This window comes from Argiope bruennichi, chromosome 5 (genome assembly GCF_947563725.1).
Source record: "Argiope bruennichi chromosome 5, qqArgBrue1.1, whole genome shotgun sequence".
Classification (NCBI taxonomy): Eukaryota; Metazoa; Arthropoda; class Arachnida; order Araneae; family Araneidae; genus Argiope; species Argiope bruennichi.
Genome location: NC_079155.1, coordinates 108,898,173 through 108,914,098, shown reverse-complemented (window position 1 = coordinate 108,914,098; position 15,926 = coordinate 108,898,173). Strand labels below are relative to the sequence as shown.

Below are 15,926 nucleotides of genomic sequence, written 5' to 3'. Positions count from 1 at the left end.
TGAATAGGCATGAAAAATGCAGACTTCATTCAAAAAAGAAATCCGAAAGAAAAAAAAAATCGTTAATCATGATTTTTTTTATGCTAAGCTATTATAACTATCTATTATAAATGGATAATAACAGTAAATTATAGCTTCGGAAAAAGGTCGAGATTTTACAATTATATACTGAGAAAAGTCCCTCAAGTTGGTATCACGCAAAAGATGCAGATAAGAGAGAAAAATGCTATCGTCAGCAAAATCGAAAAACTCTTTATGTTTTATTTTTGCTACTGCATACAGGAAACTAATTGCAAAGGCGTATTTTGAATAGAGAGCCCTCTTTAAATAACCGAGCATAGTGAAAGCTATTACCATACATAAATACATAGCGATAGCATATTAAGAGATTACCATGCACAAAAATAAGGCCAGAGATAATTTTATATAGAGAACAATCAACACTCCTGAAGAAATCAGGATTTTCTTTCTTTAGAGGGCCTTCACTTTTCTTAGAAGATCTTTCTTTCGGAATTTTCTCTCAGAGTTCTTGGCACATAACACTTGTAAAGCGCGAATAAGGGAATTTTTAAAAGAAAAATTTTCTTTTTTTATTTTAAAATTTATCTGGCAAATGATAAACATTTACCAAATTATTAATTTTAAAATATCCTTTTAATAGATAGAATAATATAAATAGATATTAAAATAATACACTTTAGTATCTATTTATTACAAGATTCTGAATTATCTTCTGAGAATCAGCTCAGAATTCTGACTAAATAAAGAAGGGAATTTTTATAATCCATGCGGACGTGAAACTGTTAAATGAGTTGCAAATCTGAGAGACCTTTATTAGTTTTTTTTTTCAGTTTTTTCAGTGCAACTAATTTATGTAAATTATTATTTCGTACATATCGTAATCATTTACATGAATTCCTTATTTAACATATTTAATTTATTTTTAATTTCCAAATTTCCATTAACTTTTCCTCAAAAAAAAAAAAAAAAAAAAAAAAAAATCCTTTCGGCAAGCTAGAAGACAAAAGCATATTCCTTAACATCTAATTTAGTGTTTTTAAATTCATTTCAATCCTTAGAGAAAAACCAGAAGGAATGGTCTCCACGATGTATTCTCGCATATCCTGCGATTAATTCTCCCCCTCAGAAAATTCTGAATCTTCTATAAGCCATGAATACTTTGAATGGCGTTGGCGAACGATAATTGCAAAATTCTCATATTTGGCATGAATTTAACATTTTTTTTACAGAATCTATCGTGAGAATATGTATGATTCAAACCAAAATTCGACACGGAACTAGAAAATCGGATTGACTGAAACATATAGAATTTGATATGACACTTTGTGACAAATTTTGGGCTCAATCGTTTGGCAAAAACGCGTCTAAATCATGAATTCGATTTTCGGATATGCCAGGAGTCAATCGCCAAAAAACTCGCCAAAGAAAGATCCAGTAAAAATGCTAAATTCATACCAAACGCTAATATTTCGTAACTATTGTATGCTAATTCCATGCAAGGCATTTTCTGAGATAACACTTTTATTAGAGAGTATGCGAGAAAGTTTTAAGTAGACCACTCACACTGGTTTATTATGAAATCAATTTTCTACAAACTCATTACCACGTGACACTGTTTGTACTGAATAAAAATTTAATCCAATTTATAATTATCCAATAATTAAATGTTGAAAATATTAAAATGACGTATTGTCATCAAAATGAAACAATTGTGTAAAATTTCGTAACCTTAGAACACCAGGAAATGGGAAAAGTTTTGAATCATAATGTTTCATATGAAACATAGTCGAATGAAATAAGAAGTTAAAAAAAAATTATATATACATATAATTTATATTACCACAGAACATTATTATTTAAATTCAAGGAAATAGTAAATAGATATTAAATAAATTATAGATTATACCAATTCAAATCATTTCCTAAATGCTTTGATAAACCAGAATTGAATGATAATGCAAACAGGTATTATAGAAACCGAAAATCTACTCTAAGCTCTTAACAATTAAACCACAGACGTTGGCCTCCTCAACACTTATTTGAAATTCCCAAGCAAAAGTGTAATAATATCCTGAAAAAAATTATACGTCTTCGACAAGGCTGTAAACGTCACGACTGCTCAGATTTTTAATGTTAGAATTGAAACTGTCCGATTGAAACCAAATTTGGCACAGAAGTGCAATTGTAAAAGAAAATATGTACTAAATTCAATTTATATCTGACAGTGTGTTTTTGAGTAACAGCGTTTTAGATGCATACGAATGTTCAGATCCAAAATCAAGAACGGTCAATCTACCGACGGATTTGGATCAAGATTTGATACGGATCTAAATTTTAGATGCCAAAACTGTGTACCAAATTATATTGATCTAATTCTTTAAATTTTCTCTCATACTATGCACTTTGAATAGACAGACAAGTTTCCTATCAATGAATTTCATTCAAAATCTGATAGAAATCTATAAATTTAGTGTTAAAACCGCATATTAGATTAGATTTTATCCTGCTAGTTTATAGCGTGTTTGAGTTGTATCGTATTCACAGATAAACAGATATAATTCCAAAAATTTATTTTTCGGTCTCAGGAAGGTGTGAAATTGGAAGATTCGATAAAATCTCGACGTCGAATTTTTTTACGATGACTACACTTTGACTTTGTATACAAATAATTAAAAACGTAAAAATAAATAAATGTTTTTTATATGAAATTACTACTCGAAGGATAAGTTCAAATTCTGTTTCTCAGTCTCCATAATGTCTGAATTAGTTATCTATATCTTACCTGCTATAAGGCACGTCGTTGTAATATGCAAGGCAATTCCAATTTCAATTTGCAAACTATCCGAGAAGGTAGAAAACATGGAACACAAAGGAAATCATGGTCAGACACTCTAAGCGGATGAGTTAGGACCTGCTCTTTGAAAATGCTACAATTGAATTTTAACTCTAGCCATATTAAGCTTCGATTGCACTCAATAAACAAGTAATACAGTTTGCAGATGCTAAGATGGCAGTCATATCGATCCCAAGTTGTCTTCAATTTCATATCAACCAACTTAAATATACTAAATTTCAATCTCTAACAAGCATTAAGAAAATGCGTGTAAAATATTGCTAAAATGGAAAAGTGAATAGCGATACTCTCTTTTTCACAATTTTGCAAGAGTTCAGCCAAAAAGTAATTTAACAGATGAATAAAGATATTTTAAGTGAAGAATAAAATAAACTCCTTGATGTTCAGTTAATTATTGTATTTCCCATGTTTTGTTAAATAAACAAGGGTGTTCTCCTTCATTCTTATTCTAAACAGGATACGTGGTCTTTGTCGACATGTCACACTAGAGCAGCATAGTGGTTAACTACTTTGAATATTGCGAATAGATTAAAAAAAGCTTCGCGATATGATAACGGAATTGAGAAAGTAAATGTAATAATTTCCCCCCTTCCCAGTGATTTAGTAAATGTAAATAGCATACGAGAAAAGATTATATGTTTTCGCTTCTTTGATATTCAAGGTTAAAAAAATGAAAAAAACCGTGTATGTTTATTTCTCATGGACATCGATATCCTTCTTACCTCTCTCTGGCGCGATTCACAAATCCTGTATTATTATTGATCAAGAAGAAATTAATTCTACACTAAATGAGTAAGAATTTTAAATCGCTTGAGCTCTTTTCATTATTTATTAACACAAAATGTTCCACACTATAATATTACATGTGATCTAGGATATTGAATAACACTGTGGAGAGTCGTACAATATTTAGTGCAAACAGTTCGATCAATTTGAAAAACAGACCAAAAACGCCCTGCATATCCAACCTGACTTTCGTGATTCCATATTTTATTAAAATTCTACAGTTGCTACAAGTTAAATTAGCTTTAGATTCTTTGTTATCCAAGTACATGCTTCAGGATTCATTTAATATCATCTCAACAAAATTATATATCCATATCTGGAGTCTATCTTCTCTCAGATCTGATAACATGGCATAGGAAATCTTTTTTTTTTTTGCTTGCCTTTCGAGTCCCAAAATTTGACAGATCGCAATACTAAATCATTGGCAAATTTACAATAACGAGTAAAAGCCTCAAATGTATTTTGCATTCGTAGCTTCATCCGTGAATCCTCAAGCTATATCAGTGACATTGACAATTACATATCTGACGATACCAATAAATTGAAGTTTTAATTCTAATTCAGTCATCAAAATTAATGAAATTATGTATCCGATTATAATTCAGACTGGAAAATCAAAGGCAATTCTTGTATTCAACAGTCCATAATCTCTAGGATAAACGAATGTTTATTTTAGTGATTCAGGACTAGAATTTTCAAATAACTTAAGTATATTAAAAAAAAAAAAAAAAAAAAAAATACAATCTTGTAATTCATTAAGAGAACCAACCTATTCCACTTTTTAAAATAAATTTCTTTTAGTTCCCACGTAGAAATAATGCATTAAGAATGCTATTACTATCCAACTGATTGATTGTGATCATATTTGTAAAGTACAGACAACTGAGTAAAGCTTCAAATTAATTTAGAATAATTAAAACAATTGTTGCTTCATTAATATTTGCAATTACAGTATGATCAAGATTCGGGTTTTCTTTTAATATACGTGCAACTGACAGATATTAAGTAATCGAATGGTAATGAAATTTTGCTAAGAATTACTGAACTGCAGTAAAACCTCAAGTCATTTTCCTTTGATCCTGATAAAGTCTCATGCACCAGAATGTAAAACAACTCTCCTTTACCCATCGCCAAATTTAATTCTAGCCAGATAATTCGTTACCCTCAAAAATGGCCCCTTTCTATTTTGCATTACCGAGTGATATCTTTTCAGCCCGCCCCTCCATTTTAAGAATGGCAAGCCTTTACTGGGAATGTTCGACCTTGTTTGTCATTTCAGCAAAACACTTGTAGATCCCTATTATTGTTACACATCCCTTTTCATACAACACCCATTTTCGGGATACGCGTTTTTGGAATTTCTCTATGCAACACACTATATTTCTCACTGCGACTTTTGTCGAGTGTAAACATTTCTCTTGACAGCAATCAAGTACGACTTCATTTCATAGCGAATAAGCACCGCTATAAGGGTTATTTTTTTAACATGCCAAGCAAAACGAAAATTTACTTCGTTATCTTTTAAAGGGGAAGAATAAAAACTTAAATGGTTCGAAAACATTCTCCGCCAAAGAAAATTATACTCCCAAGTATACATTAAAAGATACCCTTTCATCGAAACAAGTCATTGCAAAAGCTGCAAAGACGAAAGAAAATATGGAAATTGAAGTTTAAAGAGAATGAGGTTTTAATTCGATGGTTAAACATGCCAATTCCTGTCATGATTCTCAAAAAATAAATAAATAAAAAACTGGAAATTGCCGAGTTGAGCATTTAAGATTTCGGCAGCAACAACGGCTGGCTAGAACGCTTCAAAGACGTTTTTCTTTTAAAATGATTTGCGGAGAAACAGCAGCCCTTGATGCTACAGAAGAGTGAAAAAATAGTACGTTTGATGCATCAAATATTTTTGTGGCTTATTTTACTCTTTTGTCCGATAAAACTGTCATTTGATGATGAAAAGGACAATTCTGGAAATATAAGATTGTCCGGCACTTCTGCTTGGAGTTAATATGAGTGGAAATGGAAAACTGAAACCCTTGTGATAAGTGAAAGCACATGCTCCTTTAAAATTATTAAATCCTTTCCAACTGAAAATGGATCTAAATTGAACTGCACTGATTACTATGATTTGGCAATGACATATTCGTAAACTGGATTATCAGTTTTCGTGTCAGAAAAGAAATGTTGCCATTATTGTCGATAACTACCACTAACAATTAACACCAAATTTAAAAGCTATCAATTGTTCCCCCCCCCACACGTAACTGCACTGCTACAGCTTTTAACTTGATACGAAAATACAAAAAAGCTCGTAAAGGATTTGATATAAGTACTAGATAGAAACGACACGTTACAAACAGTTTTCGACATATAGGCTTCATAGATAAAGCGGAATAAGAAGAAACCATCAGCGAAGACATCGACCCGGAACCATTGGAGATTTTGCTGCCAACTACAAATGAAGAAGGGGTGCAGCATCAATGTGTTAACATTGCTATATGCCCACATGCAACTGTAAAAGCTTTCATATCAAAATTTTTGGACGAAAAACATTGCAGTTCATGTGAGAATAGTGATGCTGAGTAAATGGATTAAACCACATCCATCAAGACAGAAATAATCCAAGTCCTGGAGAACATTTGACAGTACTCAACATCCTTTCAAGATACAACAGACGAATTTAAGGCTTTATTCGAGAAGAAAATTTCCAGTAATTAGCACCTTCATCAATCACCACTACTTCAATTCACCAAAGTAATTAAAACAAAAAAAAAATATGGGGATTATAAAAAGTATTTTCTTTTATTTCCCACTCATTCATTTACATCTATTGATTTTAGAAAATCTTGAATGTCACCAAATCTTACAGTAACTTGTGATTTTTTTTTTTTTTTTCCTTTCTAAAAATTACCACTGTTCAAATGTCAAAAGACACTATATTTTTTAAAGGTAAAATCTCCTCAATTAGGAATTGGCCGATACAAAAATGTTATAAATGATGCTCGGTTCAAGAGAACTAACATTTTTGTTTATATAGAATGCATCAATATAACAAGAAATTTTATATTTTTGTTGGTAGAAAACCATCCATGTACTTATAATTGGAATACATTTCCCTAATGAAAAAATTTCAGATTATACATTTCACAAATTTAAAATCCTAGATTTGTGGAAATACCCAGAATTCTACAAGCTGGTCTCCTTTCCCTAATTTTTGGGAATCCTAACCCAATCATGCACTGATTCCATTAATTTTTAATTAAACTTCTCCAAAATTTTCATTTTTAACTATCACTTTCCCAGTATAATTTATCATCTTTCATTCATCTCTGTGTACACTTCAAAAACTTTTTCATCTACATGAAGAAAATCTTTTTTTTAGAAAAAATTACTGCCATTAGATGTTTAGAATAAGACACTACAGAAAATCAGCCAATTAATATATGAAATGAGTAAAAACAAACACCAGGATACTAGTTTCATCACAAATACAACAGTTATCAGCAGTATATAATTCATTTATATTACTACCAATAGAACATATTATAGATGTTTCATTTTATCAACTTCATTTTTAATAGGAATCTTAACTAGAAACTTCAAAAATAAGATAAATAAATCTAGCAAACATCTTGCTTTAAATAAATAAATAAAAAGAACAAACTTGCAATTGGTATAACATTGATCTTTTTATGACAAATACTCATTTCAAACAGATTCAGAACATTTTCATTTTTCTTTACGATTTAATATTTATTAGACTCAGATTCAAAGAATTCTCTAGTTTCAATTATATTAATCCAGTTTTGAAAATCATTTAGGGAGGGGAAACCCTTTTACAATTAAAAAAAAATCATCTTCAGATTGTACACATACTTATCATATACAATACTTGGAAAAAACAACATGCGTTTAGAAATAAAGACACCAAGATTGTTTACAAATTTTTTATTAATTTATACACGAGGTCCACCAGAAAATGGCATAGCAACTTGCAGTCCGGGGATTTTCCCAACATCCTGTAATAGAATAAAAAACAATGAGAAAAACATATATTAGATTTCTCTTTCAACTTAGCATAATAGCCTGCATGTCAGAATATATAAATCATCTACATCTATAAATGCATTTTAACACAAAACATTCCCAATATGAACTAGAAAATCATTGCTTCAAATATTTTGTTTCCTCCCTCTTTAACACATTATCTTTATATGAGGTTATCCAAAACCCATTAAATAGAAACCATTTAAAAGCTATTTAATAATCAGTAAAATAAAATTCAGTGCAAAAATCCATGAGTGTTAAATCAAAATAGTATAAAAATTCATTTTTAAATACCAGCAGACAAAAATGCTATAATATTCTATGTTACGTGCACAATAAGAGAAGGCATGGAGAAAGAAATAAAAACATTTATACAAATAAAGACAAACACCCAGATTGCTGAAGATTATCAAATTACTTTAGAAAGCGAGATTGTATAGATTGGAGCACTTTTTTGAGATCAATTCAAATTTCAATTATCTTTACCTATAATAATGATGAATGTGTATATGCATTAGTCTATACTTATAATAAAGCTCAATGTGTGTGTGTTGGCGCTCTACAGGCCAGACTGTTTGACATACAGCTACCAAATTTGGTACATGTATACCCTGGAGGTTGGGAATGTGCACCTGCGGTTTCTTTTTTCGAATTTTTAATTAGAATTTTAATTATTAATTAAAAACTAACTTTCCCGCCAAAAAAATCTTCCATTATATCCAGCGCCAAACGAGAAAGGCTTCAGTTTTTTTTTCTCCCAACAGTAATGAGGCTAGGGTTAAAATTTTTCGGCTGATTATTTCAATCGGTTCTGTTTATTTTCTTAATGTTTGATGCATTTAAAATTAAACATTGTTAATGAATCAATCTTTCAGATTCATTCTGAAGTACTTTTGAATTAAAATAAAACAGAATAAAGGAAATTAAAAATTTCTAATCCGCATAGCGTTACCCCAACTGGCGTAGAAAAAAATCACGTATTTGTGTTACGTAACCGGCGAAGATAATTCACGCATGCGCATTCTGTTCTGATTGTTGCCATGACAACGTTATCAATGGATGATTTAAATTATTTTTGGGTTAGTTCCATGCTTTTGTAAGTAAATTGTATTTATGTTAGTTATATATTTTTTTGTATATGCTTATAGTTTTAAGTACATCGTTTTTTAAGTAGTTTTTTTAAAACCTGTTTTCAACCGTTTATTTTAAACGATTCGTTTTATTTTCTTAGTGTTTGATGCATTTAAATTTAAACATTGTTAATGAATCGATCTGCTCATAATGAATCTAAGAAAATTTTGTTGACCAACTCTTGAGATATTACATAAATTAAAAAAGATATTCTTTAGTGCCCATAAAGTTTAAACGCTGAGTGACTCTATTTTCAGTAACCAGATTATAAAAAAATGCTTTGTTTCAGTAAAAAATATTATATTAATTGAAGATAAATTCTTTCCACTTTAATTTAAAGCATAAATTCTACGGGTGCTAACAGAAAATGAGAGAGATACATATTACGTTATGACTGAAGGCCTTTATAATATTATGAATGAATTATATGATAATCAAAATTTGAAGTTTTAAAATATTTTGAAGAAGCTATTAAAGTAGAAATTGCATAAAATATTTAATTATTAAAATTTTAACGAACATTAAGATTGGCGAACCGGCTGGTCGCCGAAGGCGGCTAGTACTCTATAAGCCAAACCTTTATACTTAGAGCTACCAAAACTGACATGCATACTATGGAGAATGAGAATGTGCATTTCAATGTTTTTGAAATATGAATTAAAAATTAAGCACCATTTTTATGTTTTTCCATCATATACAGCCACACAAATGATTTTTACATAATTTTTTTATTTGTCATTTTTCTATTATAACTTCCAAGAATACAACAGCAAAAATAAATTTACATCATTTAAAACACACACACATATTATATATATATATATATACTAATCTGATGTTCTGCAAATTTTTCCTGAATTTTGAATACTTTCTAAGGATGTTTTATTTATTATAATTTTCAACAGTATTTACATAATTTCATTAAATATTTATATAAATAATTTCCTTTCCCTATTGAAAATTAAAGGATCCTAATTATTATCTATACAGTTTGCAAGAAAAAAGTGTGAAGTCATAATATTGCAAAATTTAGAAGGTAAATGAGAAAGACATTTACAATTTTTTAAAATAGAACTATGACATTGCATAAGAAAGAGCAATTAAAAAAAAAAAACTTAATGCATGAACAATTTGGCACAATCATAGACATAAATATATTTTCTAGAATTAAATATAATCAATATACCAGGTGAATTAGGTTTGCAACTAGTTTAAAAATAAAGTGAATTTTCAATATTTTGGTCAATAATTATACAAAATACAAATGTATATTACTATACAGAAAACTTTTATAAATGACAAACATTTTGGAAATTAACATCATAATTTATAGAAATAATCCATAATTATTGCAGCATATGAATGCAAAATTTAATCTCCAAACTCAAATATTTAAGTAATTTTCTAGTAACTAACAAGATAAGAGTTATTGCAAATTTTTTTGGTAAAATCCTAGATGGGCCCACCTCTTGGCGATTTATCTGAAATCTTGCCAAGCTGACTACTAATTGAATATTTGTTATTATTTTTAAATTAAATTAATTTTATTTTATTATATTATTGCAAATAAATAATAAAAAACGCCTAGGTTGTCACATTGGTGACATTATTGCCACTCGTTTGGCGAGAATTCAAAAAGACGCCAAGAGGTGGGCTGCGCTAGGATCTACCCCAGCGGTTCTTAACCTATGGGTCGCGAAGCATATTTCTTGGGTCGCGCTGAGTCGAACCAAAAAAGTTAGTAATACACCAAATTTCAGACATTTTAGAAATGACAACTTGAATAAATATCAACAATCGAAAATGAATGTGATTAACAAGATCAAAAAATATCAGCTGATTAAAAAGGGAGAGAAAAAAGTACGTGTGATGATAATAACGGTGAGAACTAAATGGAGCAAAGCTGGCGAGGGCGTACAAGAGAATACAGTGTTTTGAAATACAGAAAATTATTATTAATCATTTAGAAAAACCAATAGCAGACTTTGATCGATATTTCCCTGCTGACGATGTTTTCAAATATAATTGGGTTCGAATGCCATTTAATTTTGATGTAAGTGATTTGCATGAGGAATTTGTTAATATTAATCAATTTCAAGAACAATTAATAGAAATACAAAGTGACCAAGCACTTCGATACAATTTCTACAAAAACACCGAATCTTTATGTGCTTTCTGGTTAAAATTAAAAACCGAAAAGCCAATAATTGTTAAAGAAGCCTTAAAAGTATTATTGCCTTTTTCAACAACATATATGTGTGAGGCTGGTTTTTCGGCTGTGTGTAATCAAAAACAATTACCGGAACAAGTTAAATCCTGAAATAGATATAAGGCGCTCCTTGACAAGCATTCAACCGAGGTCTGAAGATCTTTCAAAATGTATTCAAGCACAAGGTTCTCATTAAAACTGTATGACTGCATTTAAAATTTAAAAGACTTAACATAGGTATTGATTTTTTTTTTTAGGAATAAGATAAAATGTCAATTATTTTCAAAAAGTTATAAATATGTTTTAATTTGGTCAATAAAAATTATTAAAAACACTTGATTATTATTTAAATTTTCCTTGGATCGAAAAGTACTTTTGTTTATCTTTATTATTAAAAAAATAAATAAATAATTTGTAGAATTAAAAAAAATCATCATCGTAGGATTGATGATTTTTTAAAAATACGATCTAAAATAAAGCAATGATAAAATTGACCTTTTCTATTTCTCAAATTTGGGTCGCGGCTTAAAAAGGTTAAGAACCACTGATCTACCCAATTTTTTTAATAGCACTGTAGCCTTGCAAAATAAAATCTTAAGCAACAAAAAGAAACATCTGCTGCATACTAAATTCAACCAAATAATGAATTTATGAGAACATTTATTTCTCCAAACTGTACTATCAATCACACCACTAAAAATAAGAAAACGGAGACATTCAAGAATAGTTTTGGTTCATCCAAAGGGATTTGCATTAGTAAGATTTCACACATCGGATAATGAGAAATGGTAAATGAATTTTTAAAACGTATTTAAACTATGTACATTATACCAATAACTTTCGCAGAATCTCTCGACCATTTCAAAAGTTACAACAGGACATAACTATAAGACAAATACTCACCATCTGTTTCAACATCTCATCTGTATCTGGGTCCACTTCAATGACATCGATGTCAATAGCAGATACTTCTGGTACATAGTTGTCCCTCCTTTCTCTCTCCTCCTCCTGCAGCTTAATGGAAATGCCTCGGACTGGGCCCCGTTGGATTCTTTTCATTAAATGTGTTACAAATCTGAATGAAATAAATCCGCAATATTACCAAGGGAAGAAACAATGACTTGGGATTCCACATTAAAAATATCAGATGAAAACAACAAGTCAATACAAATGCATCATCTGACTGCAACAAAAATTTTAAATTCTCCAGAATGACTCACTGCAAGCATTACTAGAATACAATGATTTTTTTTTACTTTATAGCCATCTAGTACAAGCCCATTGAATCATCTCAAAATAATCCCGATTACAGAAATCCAGCTTAATAAACCACACAATTGATATCTTAATTTGTTTTAAAAAGTACATTAACTTTAGCATTTCAGATTTAGATATTATTTTCCTATAAAATGACATACTAACATAACAAAACAGCTTTTAATTTTTAATGGGAATACTTTACATAAAAATAGATCAAAATACATATCTTTATTTTATTTCATTATTCTTAACCTTCTACTCATTGCGCTATATTTCAGTTTTCTATTTTTAACAATTCTTAAATTGGATTATTATAACAAAACTTATGCAAATGAGAATTTCAAAAACCTTTTTTTACTATAAGATTTTTTAACAAGCACATTCTAAAAAAGCTACATTCCCCCTCCAGTTAAAAAAAAAAATCCCATTAAATTTACTTGTATTTATTTACAATTATGCATATGGTAAAATTGTGTATGCAATTAGCATTCAACATCTTAGGTTTATTTATACAAACATATAAGATCTAAACTGATATAATAACATCTCACTTTTTTAACTATAACAAAAATCAATATATTAATCTAAATATTATATATCCTCAAACTCAGGCACAAATTAGTGTAATCTATATTAATGAATCAAATAACAAATTAACAATTTGGAATGAAAATATGCATATATAAAAGTTATAAGGTATTTTAATAACAAATTTTTTTAAAGTTAATTGCAACTGAAAGAGAAAATTCAAATAATTTAAAATTGATTTCATTTGAATATTAAGTTGGCAAACACTCAAAATATTTTCAATAATAAAAGAATATGACAGGGATGCAATGTGTCTTAAATATAAAGAATCACCAGTAAGAGAATTTTACAATCATAATAAATGAGCCATTTCTTTTAAAAGTAGGGCAAGTCCATTTAAAAAAAAAAAAAAAAAAGAGAGAGAGATAATGGTAGTTACAGGTAAAACTTGTTACATTTCTTTTATGTGCAAACAATTTAAAATAAAAAAAATCAGATTCTAAGTGGAAGATGGAAGTTTTAGCTCTTAACAGCATTGAAAATTTATTTTGAAAGTGGTGCAAGTCCATCTTAGATTGAAATTATTTTTGACCAAATATATTATGGCAAAATTTAGCTCCGGTTGTTGTATGGTGAAGCAAATGTGGCAATTAGAAACACCCTAGATTTCAGACACATTATCAATCTTTGACAATGAAAATCGGTGGTTGTACAGTATTTCATAAATAATAAAAAGTATATCTTAATTTTGTGTTTAGATAATATGTTTACTTCTATCACCGATTGTTCAATTGTTGTCAGGTCATTCAACTTTACCAAATGATCATTATTTTAAAGTGGTAGAACTGACAATCCGGAAAACCAGTTCCTTGTATATTCTCCAGGATAACTATAAAGTAATATGAAGTTGTCAAAAACATAACAAATGTTTAATAAATGAAATGCAGATATTTATTTTCAACACAACCTATGGGAGAAAGCGGTTTTAAAAAGAAATAAAAATACCAATGGTGAAACAGAGAATTGTTTAACCATATGCTGGATCAGATTTACAAGGGCTGCACCATACAAAATGTTCTACAAAACTTCGACAGAACGAAATGTCGGATTTGAAATTATCGATTTGCTACCACAACAAGGAAGACCAAGTAATTTTATCATGAACATTTTAAAATTCAATTTAATTATACCTGTGTATAAACTGGCAATGTATAATTTCATTCAAACTAGTAAATGCCTTGTACCATGTAAATAAGGATGGATGGATTGATTTAATTAAGTTAATTTAATCTTAATCCTAATGTTTATTCAATATGTGATTTGATTCAACATATCAGACTTCAAAGTCAAACTCAAAAAGGTCAAACTTTTAACAGAATTCATACTTGTTTATTTTTATGAAAAGTATATTTATATCTGATATATGGTAAGAATTTTAAATCATTCAGTCTAGTTAGTTTCTTACATGGATGGCAAATTCATGTAAATCCAAACAACTTTATTTAACACTGGACAAACATAGTACTCATATTAATAAAACTTGTAAATACACAAGTTTTATTTGCTAGCACTTTTGTTTTGAAGTAGGTATTCCAATTAATTTTACAGAATATGCTTAATTAGCTTAAATTTCAGTATATTCTGTTTAATTAAACATGAAAATACACTAGCTGAATAATAACAGCTTAGAATTAATACCTTTCCAAATATTATATCAAAATTATGCTACTATCTTATATTAAAATTATACACTAATATTCATTAATATAAGATATTGCTTATGACACTATATAAAATATTTTGCTTAGAGTTGTTCTTCATATCTTTCTAAAATCTTACGAGAACTTCTGGTGTATAAATATCTAAAATATAAGTAAGCGAAAAGCCTTTCCTTTCAGATAATGGATAAATCTCAAATATGAAGATGCCAATAGTCCATCAAGACAAAGTAAATACAAATTTTAACCTTTTTCTGCTTCTGATATAAGGATATACATGTATGATACACCCATTTGTATTTTGAAATATGAAATCCAAATCATACTTACAAGAATTAGATAATTGTTGGCGATATCTGATAATGCATTCAAAGGCAATTTTAATATATTCCAACATCAACAACTGAACAAGAAATGCATTTGGATTTACATAATGTATTATGACACTAAAATTTCCTTTTGGTAATATTATAAATGGTACAGCATAGAAGATTGAATGCTTCTGACAACTTAACTACAGAAATAGTACCATGGTAACAAAGTAAACATGAATATATCCACAAACTCCAGTCAAATACAGATTTAAAGTATTGATAGCAATATGTTCTTGTCAAATTAATTAACAGTTTATCTCTACCAACATGGAAAAGAGCTTTATTGATAAAATTTAAGACTTACCCTGCGATTTTGTTCCTTAATTTTTTGCTTGGAATAATAGCTATTTCCTCACATATCCTTTTATTTGTGTGGAAGTCTAGAGTAAGACGAGTGTAATATTTTTCAATTATTACACGTGAAGCTTTTTTCACAGTTTTCGTACGAACCCGACCCTGAAAAAGAATTATAAACATAATTAGTTACATTCGTACAATCCGCGAAAAACATAATGCAAAAATTATTTATCTGTTTTAAATAATTTTAAATGAAAATACCATTATGAAAAATTGTACAGTTATTCAATGCATAAAGCTAAAGATTACTATACAGCGGTGTTATGTTTTAGGGTTAATACTTATATGTCACAGCATAAAAATAATCTACAAAATACAATTTCTGGACATAAATAAATACATAATGATTGATAAATATAGAATTTTGCAAATAATAAGCAAGATGTTAAAGGATTTATCTTACCATATTAGATATTTCCTTACGGAATCCAACCTATGGAAAACACTTATTTACCCTGCCGCTGCCAGATTATTGAAGTGAACCACACGTTCGGATGGATTTGTTAGTTCTTCAGTTCACTTTAGCCATAGTATCTTCTAGCATTCATTTCTTTAATGCATAATACCTCCTTAAACCACCTAACAAAATGTATTAAAAATTGTTATTCATTTTTCTTTTTATGTTTTTATATCAGCGA

General features: G+C 29.1%; 1 protein-coding gene across 1 annotated transcript; it reads right to left on the bottom strand.

Moving 5' to 3' along the window:
- Positions 1-7,597: 7,597 nt before the first annotated feature.
- On the bottom strand, positions 7,598-15,835 carry LOC129969172 (40S ribosomal protein S17-like). The gene is made up of 4 exons (XM_056083609.1): positions 15,692-15,835; positions 15,236-15,387; positions 11,955-12,126; positions 7,598-7,683 (listed from the first exon to the last, which is right to left on the bottom strand). The coding sequence occupies exons 1-4, from the start codon at positions 15,692-15,694 to the stop codon at positions 7,621-7,623; spliced, it is 390 nt and encodes a 129-aa protein (XP_055939584.1). The 5' UTR covers positions 15,695-15,835; the 3' UTR covers positions 7,598-7,620.
- Between the last annotated feature and the right edge of the window lie 91 nt (positions 15,836-15,926).